Source organism: Carettochelys insculpta, chromosome 3, assembly GCF_033958435.1.
Source record: "Carettochelys insculpta isolate YL-2023 chromosome 3, ASM3395843v1, whole genome shotgun sequence".
Lineage (NCBI taxonomy): Eukaryota > Metazoa > Chordata > Testudines > Carettochelyidae > Carettochelys > Carettochelys insculpta.
Window position 1 is genome coordinate 188,954,318 of NC_134139.1, and position 24,101 is coordinate 188,978,418.

Here is a 24,101-nt window from a genome sequence, read left to right on the forward strand (position 1 = left end):
TTCCAAGGGCAGCAATTTGTTTGAAATTAACTGTATCCTCAATCTGGCATGTCCAATTTAAAAGTAATCCAGACACCACCTTATTCCTCTGAGTTTAGGGACCAGATGTGAACATTGTGTGAGACCCCTTTTAATTTTTGCTCCCTTGATTCAGGAAACCATTCCAATGCTGTCCTTTGTGGCCAGCCTTCACTACAAGAGTGACTCTGGTAACTGGGTATAATGCAAACCCCTGCCCTTGTTACTGTGGCTCTCATGTGCTTCTGAGGGCATCCCAGAGTTCTTAGTGCTGCAGTATGCTCAACTGCCCTATGATTATTTCCCAGGAAGATGTAGGAAAAAACCTGGAGCAAGTGGGAGGAAGCCTGAGGTAACTGGAGCTGCCTGGGTACATGTATTTTGGGATGAGAAGGGTTGAGGCAACACCCAAATGAGAGCCAGAGCAGCTCTGCCACTGTAGCCCACCAAACAGACTCTCCTGCAACCAGGGAGAGAAATATGGACACCATTGTTACAGGCGAGACATACAGGCTGCCTTTTACAATCAGATTCAAAGCAGAGCTTGTACGATTAAATGAACTAGAATGAGAAGTTTCCACTGCACCATGAGATTGAAGGAGCTCTAAAGCGAGAAATCAGAATGGCTTTTGAAAAGACACCACCAGCATCTGTAGCACAGGTCTTTCAGTCATACCTCCTGGAGTTCAGACTCACTTCTAGTAGTAACTTGTTCAGAAAGGATGAGCAAATGGCACCAGTGTAACTTCAGCCAGTGTAGTAGTTCTGAATGCCCTCAACTTTTTAAAAGCATTAGTTATTAATTCTAACACCTGGCCAATTTCAATTTAATTCAAAATAAATTAGAAAGCAGTTCAGCCTATGTCAAAATAAGCCGGTGAGGCATCTAACTGAACTAAGGTGAGAAGTCACTGCTTATTACACCGCAGCACTCTGAGAACGGTTAGTGCTGACACTAGTGCAGGGTGGGAGCCTGTTCATCCACTTGTCTAAAATCAAGACTCCATTTTAAGCATTTACAGATTAAGAAGTTTGACTGAAGTTGCTTTGTCACCAGCACTCTAAGTTCCAGTATTGAGATGCTAGAAATGAGTTTAGGCTCCAGGCTTTGGACAAACTAAAGCTGCAGATCTTGGCATTTGTCACTTGCTCTTTTGGTAAGGGAGCCGAGTTCCAGGCACCTAGTTTAGTATGGCATTGGGAGGAGTCGGTTGCCAGGAGATCCACAGCCACAGAGCAGAGAGACTATTGGGCTTTCTTCAAAATATTAAAGATTTAGCCTGTCATTCTCCATTGGCCCATCACCCAGGACACAGTGGCTACGTGTAGCATGCCCTTTGGGACTGCCAGGCACTCCCATCCTTCAGATAGAGACGGGCATTAAGTTGCAGTGCTTAACTTGAGTAGCTTTATAGTTCTCCCTCCCATTGAGTTCTCTGAATAAGACCAAGCTCAGCCTTGGCACAGGTTTTCATTTAGCGAGGACACAAGCAAGAGATTGTGAGAGGAAAGAGGCCAAGATCATTTGCAAGGATTTATTTCAACCCTGGATTGCCCAGGGAGAGGCCACCAGAAGTGAGCAAAAGTGGTAACTTTTGCACCAGAATAGTTAATTATTGTTAATATACCATGAGCAGCTTACTTTTACAAGCACTCAAAACTTTCAAATGCTTTTCTGCTGCCAACATGTGCTTTCTGCATGCTACCAGGCACACTAGAGCAGCATTTCCCAAATGGTGGCCTGCAGAACCCTGGGGTTCCCTAAAGCAAAACCAAAGGCTCTGCAAGAAAACACAGGTCAGCAATCTGCAGCTCTAGACACTGCTGCCACTGAGTCCTCTGCAGCTCCCTGCCCTGCCACTGCTGAAACAGAACAAAATTTAATTGGTTTATGGATGGCAGGAGGGATCTGGCCATTAAAGCAATTGAATTTAGTTCCATTATTTCAGCTGTGGCAGGGCAGGGAGCTGCAGAAAGCTCCTCACTTGCCAAGTGGCTGGTGTGCATGTAATGGCGGCAGGGCACGGGGAACCAATAGCTGTGCAGAAGGGGAGTCAGATGGGTCTTGCAGTTCTGTGTTGTCCTTGCCTTCATTGGCTGTGACTAGCCTCATGTTGCCATAGGGCAGACAATGAAATCAGGCCTGCAGGACTAGAGTTGGAGGAGCAGCAGTGTTAAGGTAGGCTCATTTGTCATGTGGGTGAGGTAATGGGAGGAGCTAACTCAGGTGAGGTTAGGCTGGGGACCTCTTCAGTTGGAAGGGTCAGGAACTAAAGTGGGTCAATCTTGAGGGTGGGTTGGGGTTGAGGGATTAAGCCATGTAAAATGTATTCCATAAAAATGGCACAAAATTCTTTTGCATTTAAAACAGTTCTGTGGCCAAATAAAGTTAGGAAACGCTGCCCTAGAGGCCCACTGCTATTTGCTAATCACGGCAGAGCTCAGAACATCTATTGTAGCAATCAGTGCAGACTCATAGCTAGGTCAGCAGCAGTGCAATCCATGCTCCACTGCTTTGGAGTAATGTGGCTGAGCTACCCACAGAGAAGTAGGTCACTTAATACTCCAGAAGACTTCCATCCAACTCACTCTTACCCTATGATAGAAGGTCGCTATGAGTCATGATCAGATCTCAGAGGTTTGCTGAAGTGGCTAGAACATCTCAGTTCTGCCAGACTCATGTTGAGGTCTACTTGGTAGCCAATTCTAATCACTCTGGGCAGCCTGTCAGGTGTGAGCTGAAGTCTCAGGTTAGTTCTTTGCAGGCAAACAAATCAACTCCTGGGGGAAGTTTTCCAACTGCTGCATTTGGAGCCATAGTAAAGTTGCAGAATTCCTCCAGGACTGAAATCCCAAAAGCCACTGCCATGCAAGCTAGTGTTAGAGTTACTAGGTGACATTCTTTGGCCTGTGCTAGGTAAGTGACCAATCTGGGAGAATGTGGTGCTTCCTTCTGGCCCTGGAAGTACTGAGCCATTACCTCTGCTGCCAACTGCAGCAGAAGACGAAAGTTAGCAAGTCTTCTCAGAGCCACTTATGTCTGCCAGACCAAAAGAAACACCAATAACCTAGTTAACTCCCTCCTAAGTTATCTAGGTCCTCTAGCATCTATCAAGCCTACAGGCTGATTTATGGTCAACTTCACCTGCCCTTTACTTTGCTCACTGCTAGTCATGTAATTATAAGAAGCCATTTTACGGTTATTTTCAGGTCTTGTAAAATGGGTACATTCAGTGACAGACAAGATGCTTAATAAGTTCAGAGCTCTTGAGGAATGGTCAGATTTTTTCAGCTAAGTTCTTCAACCAAGTCAGCCAGTTTTGGTCATTAACTTTTCTTATAAGACACTCAGATATCCTTTGTAAGTTTAAATTTCCATAGTTGAAAGACTAGTTTACATAAACATTGCATGCAGTTAATCCAGCATTTGAAAATTTCATCCCAAAGACCTGTAACATTAGTGACCGAATTTCTGGAGGCTTAGATAGCACATGCAAGTGTCATTCTTACTTATGGCATACTGAAGGTTTTGTTCAGTTAATCATTGAGTTTAGTTAAGTTACACAAGTGGAGTAGGTATGTAACTAGTCTGACCCCATGAGCAATTGATCCCGAAGAGTGATTTTTGACACATCTGTTAGAACATGGGAAAAATCTACCTCTCTGGGCTCAGCTATGGTGCGGAGTAAGGGACTGATGCAAGCGTAAAGCTGTTGGGACTATACTAGGCAAGAAAGTCTATTCTGGCTACGCTGATGGCCTAACTAGCACTGCATATCTGAAACAGACTTTATTCCCAAGTGTAGAGTCCCCCTCAGGCTTGTGGGAAAACTGTTAGCACTGAGCCTAATTTGGGGATGCAGTTAGTTGCCAGGTTACAATAGCAAGGTCATGGACATCCTGATTTCCACCACAATTTACTTCAAGAAATACAAGTCTGACATTTAAGAAGCCTGTCTGAAGCCAGCTACAAGATAAACCTTTCTAGTTATGGTGAGTAGTCCTACTGCTCTTACTAAAGCAGGATCTGGGACCAATACTCCTGTGAAGAGTTTTTACCATGTCTATTTTAGGAATCTTGCTAACTTCAGTTACACAAGAAGTCCTGTGGCACCTTACACATTAACATTTTGTGGCATAAGCTTTTGTGGGCAAAGACCTGCTTCTAATGCATCTGATGAAGCGGGTCTTTGTTCCAAAATATCTGTTAGTCTGTAAGGTGCCACAGGACTTCTTGTTCTCAAAGATACAGACTAACATGGCTACCTCTCAGATACAGTCTAAAGTAGGCACTCCTTTTACTGACATCTTCCTCTCACTACCCCATAAAGGAGATGCTAAGCTTTCTGAAAATTCCTAATACAGCCATTCTGGATGTACTTCAGTTATGCAGTTAAAATGGTAGCTTAACAAAGGCAAGGAGCACAGCTGAAAGAGGCCTGTGATGTGCTACAACAGAGTAGCAGACAAAACACAGGAAAAGTTTTCCCATGCCACTAGGCATGGCCAGTGGGATATCTATCAACTCTACCAAAAGCCACAAGAGCCTCCGCTCACTAGGGCGCTAAGCTATAACAAACTGTGGTGTAATAGCATCTATCTCACAATAGATGTTGTACTAGTGTAAAATACGGTCACACCCATAAGGCTGAGTTACATTGGGCCAAAGGCAAACAGACCAGACCTTACTGTACTATGTTTCCACCCCCCACATCTTTGTAAGAAATATTCCTTTCCCATATTGGTTTTCCATTCACAACTAATCACAACAAATACCAGGCTTACTTACTACTGCAGAATCTCTTGTGGGCAGGTCTCTCCTTACTTACCATGCAAGAGTTTTAGAGACAGTCAAGCTAACTGATAACTGGATTTGAAAGAACATATTTTAATGAAGCAGCACTCAGTTCCACAAAAACACTTATTGATCTCAAAGTTTCTACAGTATGGCCACACTGGGTCAGATCAATGGTCCTAAGCCAGGATCCTGTCTTTCAACAATGGGTAGAGTGCCCATTGTGTCCTAGAAAGTGACCAGAACAGGGTTGTTGAGAGCCAACTTCTCATCTAGTCCCAACTCCAGCTATCTGAGTTTTAAGAACACTCAGAGCCTGACATTGCATCCTTGACTTTAAGCCAATAGCCATTGGTGACCATGAACTTCAGATTTTTTTGAACCTGGTTTATTCAGTCAAACACTTAAACCTGATGCCTATTTTGTAGGCATTACCCTGATTCTTGTATTCTTGACTCTGGTATTGTGAAGGGAAAGATTATTTCCCCATACCATTCAATATTATAGACATCCATCATATCCCCTTAGCCATCCTTTAAGACAAGACAAGCTAGTTTTTCTTCTTCTCATACAGAAGCTGTATTATACCTCCAACTTTGTTATCCACCTCTGTCTTCCAATTCCAATATATCATAGTTGAGATGGGACACCAGAATTGGCAGCAGCATTCAAGGTGTGCCATTACATTTGCCATTTTGTCATCTATCCTGGGGAGGGAAACTTTTACTTTGAGCCAGTGGCCCTAGTACAAAAATATCACAGGCCATACACAGCCCTGCAACAGGCTCCCTCCATCAGAGTCTTGGGGCTCCTCCTCCCCCACAGTGGGACAAGCCAGCACTCAGCTTCAACCCTGCAGAGGAGCATGCAGAATGCTCTAGGCTGGCGCTCTGGAGCCAAAGGGATGTGGGCTCTGGCTGGTGGCGTAGGCTCTGGGATGAGAGATTAGGGTGTAGAAGGGTGCTCCAGCTATGCTTGAGGGGTTGAGTGCAGGAGGCAACTCAGGGAACAAGCACCAGCCAGGCACTGCTTACCTCAGTGCTATAGCAGAGCTAAGGTAAGCTCCCCGGCTGCTTCCAGAAGCAGCCAGCATATCTGGCCTGGGCAGAGGCAAGGCCAAGTGGATTTGCATGGTGCACCCCGACCCCACCAGCAAAAGGGAGTTGCAGATGCAGTGCTGGGTGCAAGGGCAATATGCAGAGCTTCCCTGATGGTGCCCATGGCCCCCGAGGTGCATGGACATGCAGGCTGCTTCTGGGAACTGCATAAAGCAGACCAGACTTACAGCATGGTAGTCCACTTCTGCGCCAGGTGAGGAGAAGCCTGCAGCTCCAGTCCCCAGGAGGTGGGCAACATGCGATGAGCCAGAAGCCCTGAACTGAGACTTGGCAGAGCCTGGGTGATGTTAAGCAGAGAGCTGGGGTTATGAAGTTATATGTGCACATGGGAAAACATCAGCTGTTTTGTCCACTCACCTGATTGAGACTTCTGTAACTTTGCAATTGGCTTTGGACTTATCCTGAGTAAGTAACTGGTTGGGACAGGAAAATAATCCATGAGGATTTCCATTCCCCCCTACCCCACCACCCCAAGCTTGAGACTTTTGTGAAGGATGAGGCAACAGGGATGGCTAGAAGTTTGAATGCCAGTAGTGTACTCTATCACCTTCTTCATAGGTCTGACCCCTTCAAAGGCATGGGGTCTTTACAGACAAGACATTTGTGTCTGATCATTCTGTTCTATGTTTCAGCTAATTTGCCTGATGGGGATGTTGGATTTACTGACCTATAACTGCCAGGACTGACTCTGGAGCTTTTTTGGGAAGCTATCCTCCAGTCATCTCAAAGAGGCTGATTTAAGTGATAAGTTACATATTACAGTTAGTTTCATATTAGTTTCTTCAGAACCCTTGGAAGAATGCCATCTGGCCTTAGTAACTTACTGTTCAATAATACCAGCTTGTGCCAAAAACTCCCTCCATCACCTGAATCTGGGATAGTTACTTTGATCTGTTAAAGACTGGCTCAGGTGTGGGGATTTCCCCTCACACCTTCCAGAGTCATTTAGCTTCCCATGCCCAGCCCTGTCCTTCTGAAGGGCTCCTTTAACTCAACCACCTATTGGCTCACCACTGTTCAGGGGGCTTCCTGCTTCTGACACACTTAACTTTTGCTGTTAAGTTTGTTGCCCCTCAAAGTTTTGTCAGCCTGGCTAATTATGAAATTTACATCTCACTTGCCTGATTTAATGCTCCTTTCCATTTCTCACTAAGATTTGACTTTTAGTTTTTAAAAGGAAGTCTGTACCTCTTATGCTGTTTGGCCCAGTTGCTTTTTAACCTTCCTGTACTGTAGGCGCACACTTCAATTTGAGCCCATCAGTACCTTTTAAAATAAGTAGTTTCCATGCAGCTTGCAAATTTCTCTAATCCTTTTCATTTCCACTTAACTTAGTTCCCCCTTCTGAAGTTAAAAACTGCTGTGGTGGGTTTCTTTGGTATGCCTCTTCCCTTTCCCAAAGGGCACTGCATTAGAATTACTCTTGCTGAATACCAGCTATGTCTCAGACCACAGCTAAGTGCCAGTTAAGACTTCACCAGGAGTTGCCCCTTCCCTCGTGGGCCCTGTAACCCCAGCTTCTTGGAGCAGCTTATTAAATGGTGTACAGACATGGCCTGCATCCCGTACAGAGGTGACATTCCCAGTTGATGAGGACTGCTGAAATCCCTCACTGGGTTCTCTGTTGCAGCCTCTTTAATTTGACCATTTCATGAGACTTTCCAGTATCCATTTTACACAAACTGCACACACACATGCTGCATTTTACACAAACATGGAATTTATACCATAACATCTCTATGGCTAGATTTTGGTTCATTTAAGATTTACATTGTATTTTGACTATGACTTTGTAACCTGGCCCTGACATGGTCCAATAATAATCATGAAAGAAGTTAGTGATATGATTAGCATCACAATCTTCATTTAGCACTAAGTACCCAAATCCACTCAGTTTTGTATTTAGACTTCAGCATTTGCACACAAGCACAATCAGAACAAATTGGTCAATATTTAGTTATAGGCCTTCTTGTGATACATTTGAATAGGGCTCATTTAACATCTCCCCTCCTTTCCTCTAGGACACATGCTGTGGTTCTCAACCTGTGGCCCTATCAGCCCAGAGTGGTGGCCCCTGTGAAATCCTCTGGGCTGCAGAGGTAGTATACAACATGGACCATAACACAGTGGGCCACTTATGGCCCAGAATGGTTAACAGGCTGAGAACAGCTGAAGTGATCTCTATAATGAATCCTGCTCTAAGGCAGAAGTCTGTCCAAACTGTATCCTCCTTCATACCCGTCAGCCCTCCCTAGTACCATAGCTGAAAACGGTCAGATGTTTGGCTTCACATGTCAGCAGTCTGGTTACAATTTTGTTTTATATGGAGCCCATCTTGCCTGCACAGGCACCTCATTTCTCCCAAGCTCTTAATAAAACTCAATATTTTGATCACTACCACCTCACCCATGCATTTAGAGCCTGTCTAACTGGTCTTGTGCGTGGAACAGGAAGCATTTCAGAGGGTGCCCTATGGAGGTTCTGGACTTTCATTTTTACCTCCAGGACCTCTCTACCTTTCCCAGTCACTTTGCCTACATGTATCCTACCCACCAGCTGCAACCCACCATTGCACAAATGCTGAGATGTCTGGAGAAACCCACAATCACCCACCCCAGCTGGCAATTTGCCATGCAGTCCTCCCTGTCACCACAAGCCTAGCTATCTGCATTTCTAATAACTAATCCTCCAGTACTATCTTCTTAAGAGGTCCCATCCCCCAGAGAGGTATCCCTATTGCAAGAGGGTACCCCAATATCTGGAAGGAGGGTTCCAACTGTTTCCCTCCACTCCAGCTTGATGTTCTCCTTCCTGCAGGCTGCCATTCTCAATAGAAGAGAGAGACTATCCTACACGAAGTCCCAGAAAGCCTTTGTCCTCCAGTTGAGACACTCTGGCCACAAGAGCCCACACTCAGCATGAAGAAGAATATGAACTGCCAGAACCAAATTCACATGTACACCACCCGCCCATATGGCATATAATTATATATAATGCCTTAATTGCAATATACCAGATAGCGACCTCTCTGCTGCTGGACTTGTGCCAGGACTTAAATTCCACGGGCCACTTAGGAGCTGGCTTTTTAAATCCCTGCACTCTAAGTAGCCTTGATCCCTTCTCAAAGGAGCCTGAAGAAATGGGTGACTAAGAGGAAGCCCTCAGAACACCCTCTTCCCAGGATCACAACTAAGCATCAGTCAACAATTTGAAGAAGCAGTTGTAAGGCTTATCTTCATTAGCTTTGCACCTCAGTGACTACAGATCAGTGCTCTGGAAGTATGATATGGTACATGATCACTATCTCTGTTCAGAGTTCCCTCATGGGAAGAGCAAACTCAGAATGAGCTATTGTAGTTGTAGCACCAGCATAGAAGTATTTTGATACATTGCCCTCAACATGGGAATCTTGGATTCCAGGAAAAGAACAGCACAGTCCAGGCAAGTCACTTACAATTGCTGCATAAAGCATCCATCTTTAGTCTGTACATTTGCCTGATTAATAGTTACAGATGTTTCAACATGCCCAAGTGTGTGTCCAACAGCCAGACAGGATTCTTCCCTGACATAAGGGGACTCTATTAAAAGTAGGATCCTTGTAAAGGGAGAGTCTCAGTGGTATGGCCATATAACCAAGGTCTGTGGACAGACTAATGGGCTACATCACTTCTGGGGGAAGCTCAAACAGCCATTCTGTTGAAGGGCATGATTCAATTGGTGTAGTGATGCACTCATTACCCTTGCCCAATCATTCCTCATTTGATCTTCCATACTCTGGTGGGAAGAGCAGTCACATTCTATTTGCATGGAAGAATCCAGAAGATTTAAGTTTGCCTTTGGCTCAGCTGGCAAGTTGCTACAAGACAGCCATTCACATTTGTCCTCAATTGACAGAAGTAGGAAGTCGTGTCTCAATACCATGAGTTTTCCACAAGCCAGGAACAGTTGTTCATTTGCACATAGGTACCATTTAAGCACACTGATCTGTTTCCACTTGACTATATGAAGCATATGCAGTCATCAACTTCAGTGCCTGCCAATGACAGAGTATTGGCTGCTGGGGGGGAGTGCAGCAGAAGTCACCCTACTCAAGCAATCCTTTTAATCCACTAACCAGCCCAGGACATGTCAGGCAACAGGCTGATTCAATTCAGGACACCTTTGCCACTTCCAGCTTTTGGATTATTGCTATTCCTCCTATGTACAGGTGTAGGTACACACAGAAATAGCAGTATCCACAGTTTACATTCAAGGGCTTAGTTCTGGTTAAAGGCAGGATTCCCACATGTGGTGCCAACACTGTTGATTGTTCCGTGTGTTTTTTTTTTTTTTTTTTTTCCTATGAAGGGACTTGCCCCAACCTGGACAATCCAAAACAAGTATGCATAGAGAGCCAGTAGCGATGGCCCATTATTTTTAAATCTAGGACATGTAAATAAGGAACTATTTCTCATTTACTTTTATTTCTGCATTTTTTGTTTGGTTCTTACCATGGAAAGATGCTGACAGAGCTGAAAATAGCCCCAGCTCCTGTTTGGCAGCTTCAGTCTCCTAAGCCCATGCAGAGATACAGCTAAGTTTAAAACTACCTTCCTGTGTATGTTGTGTGACTTAATGAGGAATGTGATGAGAAAAAGTGCATGCTGGAAACATCTACTCATGCTGCCTTATCTTGGTTTAGAAGCCAGAGCCTTTCACCATCTTTCAAGGAACAGATTAGTAACGTCCCCCAAACCCCTAATTAAATTAAAATTGTACTACATAGCATTGACACCACTATGATTGGTTTGCAACCCAGCTCTCTTGCACCACACTTTTAAGACACTGGACTGACAGATCATTAGGATTTGTGTGTCATTTGAATGCCTTTGAGAATTGTTAGGTCCTGAATCTACTTTGAGACAGAAAAGACTCAAGCTGGGTTATCCTTTAAGGCCTGCCAGCCACAGCATGATTCCAGGGAAGTTCACGCAGACCCCAGACAAAGTCACTGGAGTTTTGTAAACAGCAGATTACAATGGCCCTTCATCTGGAAGTGGTTAGTGTAACAGTTACTTGCTTTCCAGATGGTAAACTGGCTTGTTCTTCCCTCCCCCATCTTCCATGTAATCTGGTCTTCCAGGAGCCCTAGGTGCCAATGCCTGTTCTACCAAGCATACGTATGGTTGCCTGGGCTACTAGACTGGCAGTTGGGACAGTTTCTCTCAACACAGCCATTCTGAAGGAATATGGGAAAGGTAATGCAGCCTCTGAACTCAGTTCAGGTTTGGGGGTAATCAGGAGGAGAAAGCAGGGGTCCTTAGAGCATGTTCTTCATATCCTCAGAGAAACAGGTCTGTCTGGGAGACCAGGAGCCTTTCAGGTTTTTGCTCATTAACAATAATGGGCCAAAGTATGGTTTCCAATAATGGATGAGAAGCTAAACTTCTCTAGAGAACTGACTGCTCTGTGCTATAGGTAGGCTGGTGTAGTCAGAAAACTGGGTTGGTAGACCAAAGTGCAATACTCAATGCAAGCATCACCTTGTCCAAAAATCTGAACCAAATCTGGAGTGTAAGCTTCCCCACAGAAGGGCCTTGTAGATGTCTTAGCCATGCACTGAATTCAGAACCACCTTAGTTTCTCCACGAATGAGTTCGTAAAGAATTAAAAACAGCTGTTCTTTGCATTAAGCAAATATGGTAGTGAGTGGCATTTGATAGAGGACAGGGTCACAGTGGAAAAGATAATATGTCAAGTATATGCCTGCTCATGAGCCACTGTAGTCAAATAACTTGTGCCTCACTGTTCACTAGTGCATTGAACTGGTGTACTAGGGTGCTACAGATTGGAGAAGGATCATTGAAACCATTTGATCTGACAGACTTCCTCTCCCCTCAAAAATCCATAAAGTTCCCATAGTAAAAAGTTGCATGGAATAAAACTGAAGAGCTGCCAACATAGGGTAGACCAAGAGTCCACCTAGCGTAATACCTGGTCTCCAGCTGTATTCAATACCAGAGCTTCAGAACCAGGAAATTACAAAGATCCTCCATATTCTTGTAGCTTCTGGCATGCATTTAGAGTCCTGCCTATGGGGTTGCCAATGGCCATTGACAGACTTCCCCTCCATGAATATTTTTTTTTTTTAAAACCAGTTAATTTGCATTGAGAAAACTACTTCCTCATATTTGAATTAACCCTACTCCCTATTCATTAAATTTATAAAAGACCTCTGATTTCTGTATGGCAAGACAGCAAATACTTCTCTCCTCGCTGTTTCCATACCAATCCTCTTCCCCAAATGGTCTTTTAAGCCAAGCAGCCCTGTGTCCCTCCTTACAGGCAAGCTCTTCCCTACTCCTGACCATTTTTCTTGCCCTCCCAGCCTTCTGTAGCTTCGTTTCCTTTTTGAAATAGGAAAGCAAAACTGGACTCAGAACCCAAGGAGTGGGTGGACCTTGCATTTATATAGTGGCACAATATTTATCCCATTTTCTAGCCTTTTACCTTGACATGCTGTGTATTCATGTGGGTTTTTTGGAATACAATTCATGAAAAATCTTGAGTAACAATTTAGAATTCATCATTTTCCTTGATCACTAGGATTACCTGTCCCCACCCCCACCACCCTCACACACCCCATCATACATTACTTTGCACTTAATATTGAACTTCATGTGCAATTTTGTCACCCTGTCTCACTTTGAAGAATTAAGAGCTCTCTCCTAACTCACCTTTGGACTTAGTGAGCTGGCAAGCTTTGCTGATATCTATTTCTGGTACAGGGCAAATAGCTATGTTTAACAGCACTGATCCCAATACAGATGCTTGGTGGACTCATGCAGTTGCCCTCTTCCCATTTGGGGAATGGGCCATTTATTTCTCCTGTGTCCTATCCTTTAAATCACTGATCCATGACAGCAGTACTCTTGTTATCCCATAACTCAAATTCCACTAAGCCTTTGGTAAGACAGTGTCAAAAGGCATTGTGGGGTGGGGAAAAACAACTGTACAGCAAGTTAACTGGATCATTCTGACCCACATTCTTGACACTTCATGAATATACATTTACAAAAGCAGTGTGGTGTTTCCCCAAAGTACGAGCTTTGAAGTTTGTCTGATAACGCTGCTCCTCACTAGTTTCCATCCAATTCCAAACTTTAGTAGTCGACATCTTTCTTTAAAGAGGAAGCAAACCAATTATTGCATTAGTCATCCACTTCAGAGTTGAGTCCGGTGCCTCTAAATTTTGATCTAATCATTTCATTCTGGAAAGCTTTCTGTTACCACAGACCAAAAAGACAGTGACACAGAATGCAGCCATCTGTTCAGTGTAAGTGAATCACTTTGCAAAACAGAAGTGGGGGGAGGAAGAATGAAATTGACTTCTACTAGAGAGCACTACCCCAAGATATTAAAGTCAGACAAGTAGTTTTTATTACTTCATTTAAGTCAGAACAGCCCCAGAGGGGTTTCCAGATTATGGATCGAGGCTAAAAAGCCATAAAACTGTGCAACATTTTATGCCTGCAGTTCAAATGACTAATGGGAAGTTACTTTTCCATTGAGCCAGAATTCCACTAGAAAATGTTGTGAGCTGTGAAGACCTCTTATTTTGGAAGAGATCTGTAACAAGTCAACTGCAGAACTTTGCAAATCAGCTGTAGTTCTGAGTCAGATGTCCAGTTCTGCCACTCTGAGTCTGTACTGATCTTTCCATACACAGAAGCTACATCTTTTCAGATAAAGATTCTCTGCTTATCAAACACCTTCTCTAGGCAGCTTTCCAAACAGGCCATCCAGAGCAGATTACCAAACATGTTGAGGATACAATGTGCTTCTCCAAATCAAGTCAAGCACAAGTATCTAAAGCAATACTGCATATTTAAGCATGTAGTGCAAAAAATCCACAAGTACCCAGCATCCCCTATGCTCAGTGACTTCAAAAGGCATCACAGTCACTCACTGCAGGTCCCAGTGTTAGGCACATACAACTGTAAATATTGGTCACTGTTAAATTCAAATCAAGCAAACTATACAGGGGATGAGGATCTTGAATCCAATAGCAGGATTAAAGGGCTTTACCGAAAAAGAAGTTTAGCATGTAGAACTGAAAAAATGTTTGACAGCATTGCTACAATACCTCTCTCACGGAGGTAAGTTTTATAAAGACTCAGTGGACACCACTCGTGAGTACTTCATTTTCTATCTGCAACTGGATTGTTCAGTGATACAGAAGGGTTATGACCTGGCCTGTAAGGCAAAAAAAATGTATGTATTCTGTAGCTGACAGCGCACTGTTCCACCTGGATACAGAGAAAACTTCACCTTCTTGATGTCATGCTACAGCCCTGGATCTAGCAAGAAGCCAGCTGAGTTTGCTGGAGTTCAGCCCTACATTGTAAAATGGAGCCATTTTAACTGGGGCTGGGAACAGGTGCATTTGTAGATTACCTTTTCCTGAACAGAAGTAAATTCCTTTTTATTTTGAGTTACTGTGGAACACTCACAAAAACCTACATGACAACTAAATCACATCCTGGGCTCAGTGTTCTATGCTGTTATTTAGCTCTAATTTGCCTCTAAATCTGTTTGGGTATGCCTACACTTAAGGGGGGGGGAGGGGTTGACATGCTGTGATTGATGTTCTGGGGAAATCTATTTTGCCATGTGTGAAGATACTGCAAAAAGGATCTCCAAGCTCAACCATTGACCCTGGTACTCCACAGGTAAGGGACATCAGCATGAGCCCAAAGATCCCTGATCTACACCAGGGAACAAAGTTGATCCTGATACACAATTCTAGCCACCCAATTAGCATAGCTAGAATTAACCTATTGGGTTTGATCCCCTGCGTAGACCAAGCCTTCCAAGAGTCCAGTAGGCAGTTGATAACGCTGCTGGGCAATACTGACCTCCCAAGGTCTGCCAATTCTCATTTGGTATTAGTTTGGTACCCTCAGAACTGGAGAGGTTCAACCTGTACTTCTATGACAGACCTTGCTGAACTATAAGCCTACTTGGGTCCAGGTTAGGCTTCAAGGAATCTCACCGTTCTAGAAAAAGGCACTCTGAGGGTCCAAATTGGATACCAGGAGTCAAACCAAGCAAGGTTTGGCTACAGCATTTAAAAGAATTATTTCAAGAGTAATGAATACCCAAGTGCAAGAGGTGCTCAACATCAACTATGTTTAAGCCTTACTGTGGCAAGAATTCAGGTTAGGACACTTAAGGAATGATTTCAGCTTCACATCTGAAGAGATTTACAGGTTTGTTCAACTTGCTGCAACTTGTCTCAGGCTATTGGAGCTTTGAGGGTTTCCATTAAAAGTGTTAATCACGCAGCAGTACCAGGCAAGTCATCTCAGATGAAAGTGACTTGCAAGAGCCATGCTCACATTGGTATCCCACACCAGGCCCTCACTGGGAAGAGCTTTAGCTTTCTGAGCTAGCTAATAATTACATTTGCTTGAGACCACATGCCAATCTCTTGCTTTCTGTATAAGAGCTGGTTCTAGTAACTGGACACTTATTCAGGAAAACCCTAGTTTTCCCACACATTTAATGGGTAGCTTGAGTAACAGATTTCTCCTTAGCACAGATTTAGTGGGGAAGTTGGACTAACAAGTTTCCTTACAAGACACTAGCTGACATGCAACTCAGAACAATACCACCTTTGAAGTGGTTTCCCCACACTGAACACAAAGCAAAACCAGATTCTCTGCTCACCCTCTCAGTCTGCCAGCCTCCACTGTAGACTCTACATGCACCAGTAGCACGAGAAACAACCCAAATGAGTTCTCTTTAGAAGCAAAGCAAGGTTTTAGATAGGGGAAATTGTTAGCAACTTCTGTTTAAACTAGGCCGGTGAGCAATTGCATCTTGTCAGTCTACAGCCACAGATTGAGACTTGCCAAGGTCCTATGAAGCGTATTACACAGCAGGAATAACTTGCTCATGCAGCTGTTCTAAAGATTGGGAGCTCTGGGGCAACATTAACCAGTTAAAATATCAGACTACAAACTTCAGAAATAAACCCAGCACAGCCACAAGCTATGCATGCTGGACAGGAACACCAGTGCTGTGTGACCATAGGCTAGATCAGAGGAGAGTCTTTTCCAAATGTGTGGCCAGGCAAAGCAGTACACCAGTCAGGCAGTTACAGGCAGCACTAACTGTTGCAGTGAGGAGAAGGATCCATCCCAGGTTCTTGGGACACGCATGGACATATCCACTCCTATAGGATGGGACAGTCACGGCCAGATTTCCCTTAAGCAATGCAAGGAACAGACTTCTACTCCTGCAGAGCCAAGAAACCCAGGAGGCTACGAGCCTTTATAATACACTTAACTTTCAGGCCCTTCTCATCTTCTGTCACATCACTTCAGAGGGCAAATACGGCAGGCTGTGCTGTATCTTACTGTCCTGAACAATGCACTCTCCGCCACTCCAACTTCCACAGGAAACCCCCTGCCCTCATCTTGTGGGAAGCACACAAAAACTAATGACATGCTAAGGAACAGAAAAAGACCATTCCACAGCTTCACCAAGCCACACGGCAAGGAGACTAGTGGCCGAGTCTCTGATGGCAGCATAGTTGTATCAGGTAAAATCTGCTTGGCACTTACAGCCCCTTCCCCAGACTAGCAGGTGAGGGAAGTTAGAACACTGGCAGCAACAAGCACACTGGATGGGATCCCAGCGGGTAGCAATGCCTACACAGCACTGCTGTGCTTTCCACAGCCATGGCCTGAAGTCATCTTCAGTAATCTTATCTTAAGCTGGTAAACACCACCTTTCGGGTCAAGGGCTGCTCGAGGGGAAGCGAGCTTTGAACCATGCTTCTCAGCAGCCGTCATTTAAACCGCATGAATGTGGACGTACCTGCCCTCAGGCAGACTCAAACCTTGGACCTCTGAGTGTAGTGTGCAGGCACTTCTACAGCTTGAGCTCAAGGCCAGCTGGCTAGCAGCTTAGGCTGTAGACAATAGGTAACAGTACACAGGACAGTTAACCGCACATAGGTGTGTGGGTTACACAGACATGGGCAACAGTTACAACGGAAGTTACTCGGATACTCAGAGTCACCTGCTGCCTGAGGCTTTTGTTCAGTTTGTTCCTCCTGATATTGGCCAGTCACTTTAAACCCACATCTTCTCGTTTAGCGTATTCCTGCTACTAGTTATTGTCAGATGCCAGTATGGCCTATGCATTAGTAGATCAGGGTCAGTTAAGAGAACCCGTTCCACCTACTGTGACCCAAAGGCTGGACAAAGCCCAGAAGTACCAACCCATCTCCAAGAAGAGCGCTGTAACATACTGCACACGTATCACTTCTGCCAGCCCATCTCTGCCAGGGAAGGCTTAATTATTGACAGGAATAAGCTAAGGTGAATAAAATGCTGCATTTTAAGATTCCAAAGGTTGGGCCCATGCACTGCTCTGAGGTCTAATGCCGATGATGGATTTCTAAAGCGTTCGAGTCACATAAATGTACACATATGAAGCAGCAGGAATAGCTTTTCCAAATTTAGATAGGCATAATCTGCATGACCTCTAGGTTCTCTCCATCACAACCCTTTATTTTTGTTATCCATGACAGTCAGGAGAACACATGTACAGGTAAAGTACTACAAAGGGTAGAGAAAAATCCAAGTACACCTAAGAGGTCTGAGACATCCACTTCAGGATTTCTGTAGCATCCCTTCATTGGGGTTTTCTCCTGCCCATTCTAGCTTCAGGAACATTTGAAATTCAACCAGGAAGGGACAGTTCCATTTTCAGGATCAGCCACTTAGTGGAGGTCACTGCTGTCCTGCGATGCCTACAAGATTAGTGCAGATTCAGCTCCCATGTAGTTTTCAGCACAGGAGAAGGTGAGTATGGCACAAGCCATAGCTCTCAATAAGCAGTGCACTTGCTCACACAGAAGGTCTGGGCCTAGGAGCTAGCATTGCTTAATCCTAGTCCTTTTTCTCCCACTAAGTCTCTAGGTCGCCATGAGCGCCTTATGAAAGGAGAATACACTCCTAAGGAGTAGGTTTTATGGATCAGTGTGCTTACAGTCACTTTAGTGACCAGTCAGTGCTTTGCCACTTCACTCAAGGCAGACCAACTGAGTCGACTATTAAGTTGACTATAGAATGGCCTCTGCCGTCACCATAAGAGCAACACCTAACTTTTGAAATGCTTTGTCTGACTACTGTGTCAGCTAGGCAGGAAACACTGAAGTGAATTTGCTGTTCTGGTCTGACATCTGCTGGCTACAATGTGTAGCCAATGAGGGAGAACCACTGGGACTCTGAGCATGTTGAAAGTACATTTAAGGCTGTAGTTGGAAGTTATGTTTAAGGACTTAACTGTTCTTTACCCCAGACAGGAGCTTTGACTAGGGTAGCCAGGAGAACTTGGACTTGGACAGCCTAGTGAAGACGCTTCCTTAAGCTGCAATTAGGGAGCTAGATATTAGTTGCCCAGAGGCCTTGATTGCCAGCTACAAAGGGTTTTCAAGTCAAAGGAAAGGCTCTCTTCCCCCCTGCAGAAACTGAAGCCAGCAGGTCACCCAGCGCGGAGGGGGCACTTAATGCAACCGGCCATTGGCACAGGAAGGACTAGCGTGTCCCTCTAAAACCACAGAGAACGGGGAAGGCGCCCAAGAGGGTGGTTCTGGCCCCATCGCGTGAGCCCAAACACCCACACGCACAGCGTCAGGCCTTGGGGAAAACTTCCCGGAGCTCGCCCAGCCGCACACTACCTGCCAGGGGCCATTTGAGAGCGGGACTCTCAACGCCTTTCCCTGAGTGGGAGCAAAGAGCCCCCCAGGGGAAGCGCGAAAGAGGAGCGGCCGAGTCCGAGCTGGGACCCCGCAGCTGCTGGAGGGGTCCGAGCGTGGGCAGCCAGCTGCGCTCGCCGCCCTGCCAAGACGCGGAGGGTCGGGAGCGGGGCCGTCGGGCGCTCCAGGAGCAGGGCGGCCTCCCCCCAGCCCGCCTTGGGGAGCGGCGGCGGCGAAGCGGGCGCCTGCAGACAACGGCACAAAGAGCAAAGTCCCAGCCCCCCCGAGGAGGGGCAGGACCTGGGAACCAGGCACCCGGTGGGCTGCGGCGGGCCCTGGAAGCCGGGGAGGGGAGCTGGGGCAGTGCCCAGGGCGGGAGATGCAGACCCTGCTGGGCGGCGGTCAAGGGGAGCCGCCAGCCTCGCCCCACATGGAGCCACTGGGGTGACTGGATACAGAGGCCAAGCCCCCTCGCCACCTCCCCGCCCTTCCCCAGCGCGCCCGATCGCAGCCCGGCGTCCCCCGGGCGCGGCCCCAGCGCGCCTGAGGGCTCTGCAGGGAGTAAAGCGCAGTAAACCCACAGACTGCCCAGCTCGCGCTCCGCCCCCGCACGTGCGGCCGCGGCCCCCAGCTCACCGCGCAAGCCGCCTGCACGACCAGGGCTAACAACCACGCGGCCGCCGACACGTTTATCATCCTCCTGGCTGGCGCTGGCGCTGGCGCTGCTGCTGCTGCTGCTGCTGCCGCCGCTGCTTCTCCCGGGTCGCTCCTCACGTGCTCGCTCCGCTGCCGCAAGGAGCCCAGGCGGCCCCGCTCCGCCTTCTAATACAGCCCCGGCCCCAACCTTCACCTATCACCGCCCTCTCCGCAAGCCCCGCCCCCGGCACGGCTCCGGGGCGAGCACCGCCCGCCCCGGCCACGCCCCCTCCCTCCCACCTTGCCTCGTTCCGCGCCTCAGAGAGCTTCCCCCAGGGCTTTTTCCTAACCAAAGCGCCGCCTCGTCCTTACCTGCCGCTCCTACGTGCGCTGCTGCGCAGCCCTGTGATTTCCCTCGTGCGCAGCCGCGGGCCGGCGGCGTGTGCTGCCGGGGCTCCCTCGCCGCTTGCGCTGCGGGGGAATCGTTCCTCTCCCAGGCGGGGCTTCCTCTGGAGACAAAAGCCGAACGCGCCCCGGCTGCTGCAGGGCTCGATGCTTTCGCTTTTCGATCGCCTGCTCCGCGGAAGCCTGGAGCGAGTTACACGGGGCTGCGCGTGGCAGTGGGATTGGGAAGCTGCCCCATGGGAGCCAGAGGGGACATAACCCTCAACCAAGGCCCTCAGCCTGGGAGGGGTCGCCCAGTGGGTTGAGCATTGGCCTGCTAAATCCGGGCTTGTGACTCACCCCTTGAGGGGGCCCATTTAGGGATCTGGGGCGAGTAGATTTAAAGAAAAGAAGGGTGCTTGCTCCTGCTAAGAGCGCAGGGAACTGGGCTCCCTGACCTGAGGCCCTTTTCAGCTCTGTGAGACGTGTATCTCCATATACCAACTTCAAAAGCAACCAACAGGCCTGTGGCTTGTCAGGCTGCAGCTACACAGCAGCCCTATTTCAAAATAAGCTGTTTCACAATAGAGCTGCTGCACACAAAATATTTTTTAAAATAGCATTTAGCTATTTCGAAATACACCGTCTGCACATACAGCACTTATTTCAAAATAGCACCTCATTTGAAATACCTACTTCAAACTAGGTGCTGTTAAGACAGGCCCTCGCTTTCAGAAGGGACATGTAAATTACAGCCATGTGAAAATGCAATGGAGGCACCAATATGAATATTTAGCACTTCATTTGCATAATATTGGCCACCTGACCTGTGGAAAGTGCTGATTTCAAACTAAAACTAGCCATGTAGCCAAGGTTACTTTGAAAGGGTGCTTTATGAGAAGAAGGGTGCTTTTGAAATCAGGGCACCCTTTCAAAGGACCCCAGCTACATGGCTATTTAGGTGGGCTAGGTGGCAGCCATTAAGCAAACGAGGTGCTGAATATTCATACCAGCATCTCATTTGCATTTTCAAGTGGCTGTAATTTACATGCCCCTTCTGAAGGAAAGGGTAGTGTTGCCACGGCCACAGGGAATAGCGCTTATTTCGAAATAGCTATTTCCAAATAAGCACTGAAGTCCACATCTTAACAGCCCCTAATTTGAAATACAGCAAGACGTCCTCTGGCATCTTGTAGACTAACAGGTAATCTGGAGCATAAATTTCCATGGGTAAACACCCATTTTGTCAGATGTGAAATATGTCTTTGCCCATGAAACTTTATGCTCCAAAATATCTGTTAGTCTATAAGGTGCCACAGCCCTTCTTGTTGTTTTTGAAGATACAGACTAACTCAGCTACCCTTTTGATATTTTGAAATAGGCACTATCCTTCCTGTGATGCGATTTGCCAGTTCTGATATAATGCACTCGCTATTTCGAATTCCTTTTGAAATAGTGCGTGTGTGTAGTGTAGATGACAGCAAAGATATTTTGAAAGAACAGCTCTTATCTTGAAATAACTTGGGGCTGTGTGGCTGTTGCCTTAGAGCCTAACCAATCTATTAGATCGTGAGGTTTTGTGGGTAATACAGATTTCATCAGAATTGGCACTTAGGTGAGTGCTGGAGAGAGAGGACCCACTGAAGCCCTTTGTGGCTCCAAAGCTGTCTCGCTCACCAGTGGCAGTTGGCCGAATAAAAATATCTAACGTCCCTCCCCTGCAAAATGTGCATTCTGATTCTTGACTCTTGCATTTCCAGCTTGAGAGCTTGGAAGTGAACACCCGCCTCATTTTACCATGTGATGTTTTAATTTAATATGTATTGCAGCAGCAACTTTTTCCCCCTTACAGCTAATTGTATTTGTGAACATTCATCATCTGGCTCCTGCATCATGTGATCCAATGATGATATTAAAAACCAGCTGAACTCCAGGCATTTAATTTTCTCTTTCAGAGACACAGCAACTGAGACAAAGCGGGTGAGGTAACTTTTGGTGGACCAACTTCTGCCTCTGAGAGAGACAAAGCTGTCCAGCTCACACACGACTCTTCACTGCTGGGGCTCATCAGCCGTGGTGTCAAGGGTGGCTGGGGGGGGAGGAGGTGTCCTGGGGGCCCAGGATGGCCCTGAGCTCCCTGTAATAGGGGCAAGCAGCAGGGTTGGCCCCAGACCGGCTGGCCGAGTCCCAGGCCCGGGTGTACCCCTGCCACAACTCCTTCACCTTGCTCCAGACATGATCCGGAGTGCAGGCAGGGTGACCCCGGGAGGCCAGGCCCTCAGCCAGTCAGGTGAACTTGGAAGCGTTCTGCCGCTTGCTCCCCATCACGTGGAGCACCTCCTATTCACTCCAGAGCCCCAGCAGGTCTCAGAGCTCGGCCTCCGACCAGGAGGAGCCCTGCCCCTTTTTGGCCCCCCCTTTGGCTGCCAGGGGTGCCTGGGTCCCCTCGGGGCGCTCTGGGAGCTGGGTGGATGCCATGGGTGGTGGGTGGTAGGTTCGGGGCCTCCGGAAGGCTTGCAGGTGCGTGTGCTGCTGCCTGCACTCTCTCAGCTTCCTGCCACAGGAAATCCGGGTCCATGGTGCTTTAAAGGCTGCTGCGCATGGGGACATAGAGCCCCGCAGGAGCTGGACAGAGCGTGTCAACCCCTCAGCTGATTGCCGCCTGGGAGGACCCCGCTATTTCAAAGTAGCGGGACGCGGATCGTCTACACACACCCTACTTCAACATTGAATTCGGCACATTAACACATGGTTTAAATCGTGATGGGAACTTTCTGAGTCACTATGGGGGCTCGTCTGCGTACTTGGCTCGATCTAACTCTTGACCTTCCCCCCCACCCCTCCACTCTCTGATTTGCTCACCTTGATTATCTTTTTCTGATTGTCCTCCTTGCTTACTGTTTTTGGTTCTCTGTGTCTTAAATATTGAGTCTGTTCTGGTCTGGCTATGGTCTGAAGAAGTGGGTCTGTCCCATGAAAGCTCACCTAATAAACTATTTTGCTAGTCTTTAAAGTGCTACTTGTCTGCTTTTTGTTTTGGTAGTGTATAGACTAGCACGGCTTCCTCTCTGTTACTAGATATCAGGGATGGCTTTTAGCCTGGGGAAGGGACTGGACTAGGTGCCCTCCAGACATCCCTTCCAGTTCTATGAGATGTGTATCTCCATATATATTAGTGGGAACATTGCCCACCCGCCAGGCCTGACTTAGATCAGCTCTGAGATTGATCTTCAGAAAGATAAACGAATACAGGAAACTCTTTCATAGTCAGCAGCAGACCAGGAGGCTGCCTGGTAATCCAATGTTCTAGATAATAGAGCAGTATACCGAGCAGTACATAATACTAAAGAAAAACAGGATTGGATAGTAAGAAACAAGCAAAAATGGGTGCAGGATACTTTATTTACCAAGAAATGTAGTATTATGCACCATAAACTTACACTGTTATTTGCTGTGTTTATTTGTGTTTACTTTTACTATCCTGAACTTATAGAAAAACGTAACTGAAATTTCCTTATGGTTAAAATGCCAGTTATTTGAGAGTTCCAGGTGATAGAATGCCGGTTAAACCCAAGTTTATGGTAACACACAAAATGGGTCACCCAAGGAAATTAAGAGGTAGCAAATTTTCAAACAATACAAGGCAGTGTTTCACACACTGCATGGTCAACCTGTGGAACTGGCTCCCAGGGGGTGTTACAACGGCCAAAATTATAACTGGGTTCAAAAAAGAATTGGATAAATTCATGGAAGATAAATCCATGACTGGCAAGGGACACAACTGCATGTACTAAACCTCTGACTGTCAGGAGCTGGGACTGGATGACAGGTGATGGATAATTTGCACTATTCCATTCATTCCTTCTGAGGCCTCTGGCATTGGCCATTGGTGGAAGACTAGGTACTGGGCTAAATAAACCAGTGGCCAGACCCAATATGTCCATTCTTATGAGTATCCCACTGCAAAAAGGCAATCTGGTTCCACGACTATGATCCAAAGGCTTAATTAGACGTAAGAGTACATTTCAGAGCTGCCAAAACTTTAGTCATGACACTGGCTTATGTGACCTCTTCAGAAAGAAACTAGAGAAAAAAAAATCTGGAAGGATGTTGATATACACTGGTGAGCAGCCAGAGAAAAGGCACGGGAATGATGACAGGCTTGGCGAACCTGCCATGCAGTGACAGACTCAGGGACTTCAATCAGTTTAGCTTGACAAAGAGAAGGTTAAGGGGTGGCTGGAAGCAGAAACCTGACAAATGCAGAATGGAAACAAAGGGAACATTTTTAACAGTGTGAGTTAATATATTGGAACGGCTTACCAAGGGCCGTGGTGGATTCTCCGGCCAGGTGATTTGAAAAGCAAGATGAGATATTCTTCTAAACCAGTGTTTC

General features: G+C 46.5%; 1 protein-coding gene across 1 annotated transcript in view; it reads right to left on the reverse strand.

Annotated features, from left to right (window-relative positions):
- The window catches only part of SDC1 (syndecan 1), a 40,763-nt gene extending 21,296 nt beyond the window's left edge, over positions 1–19,467 (reverse strand). Inside the window, exon 1 of the mRNA XM_074988982.1 lies at positions 19,322–19,467. Within this exon, the coding sequence (XP_074845083.1) occupies positions 19,322–19,381 (60 nt within the window). The 5' untranslated portion in view covers positions 19,382–19,467. The remainder of the gene's footprint in view (positions 1–19,321) is intronic.
- Positions 19,468–24,101: the final 4,634 nt, after the last annotated feature.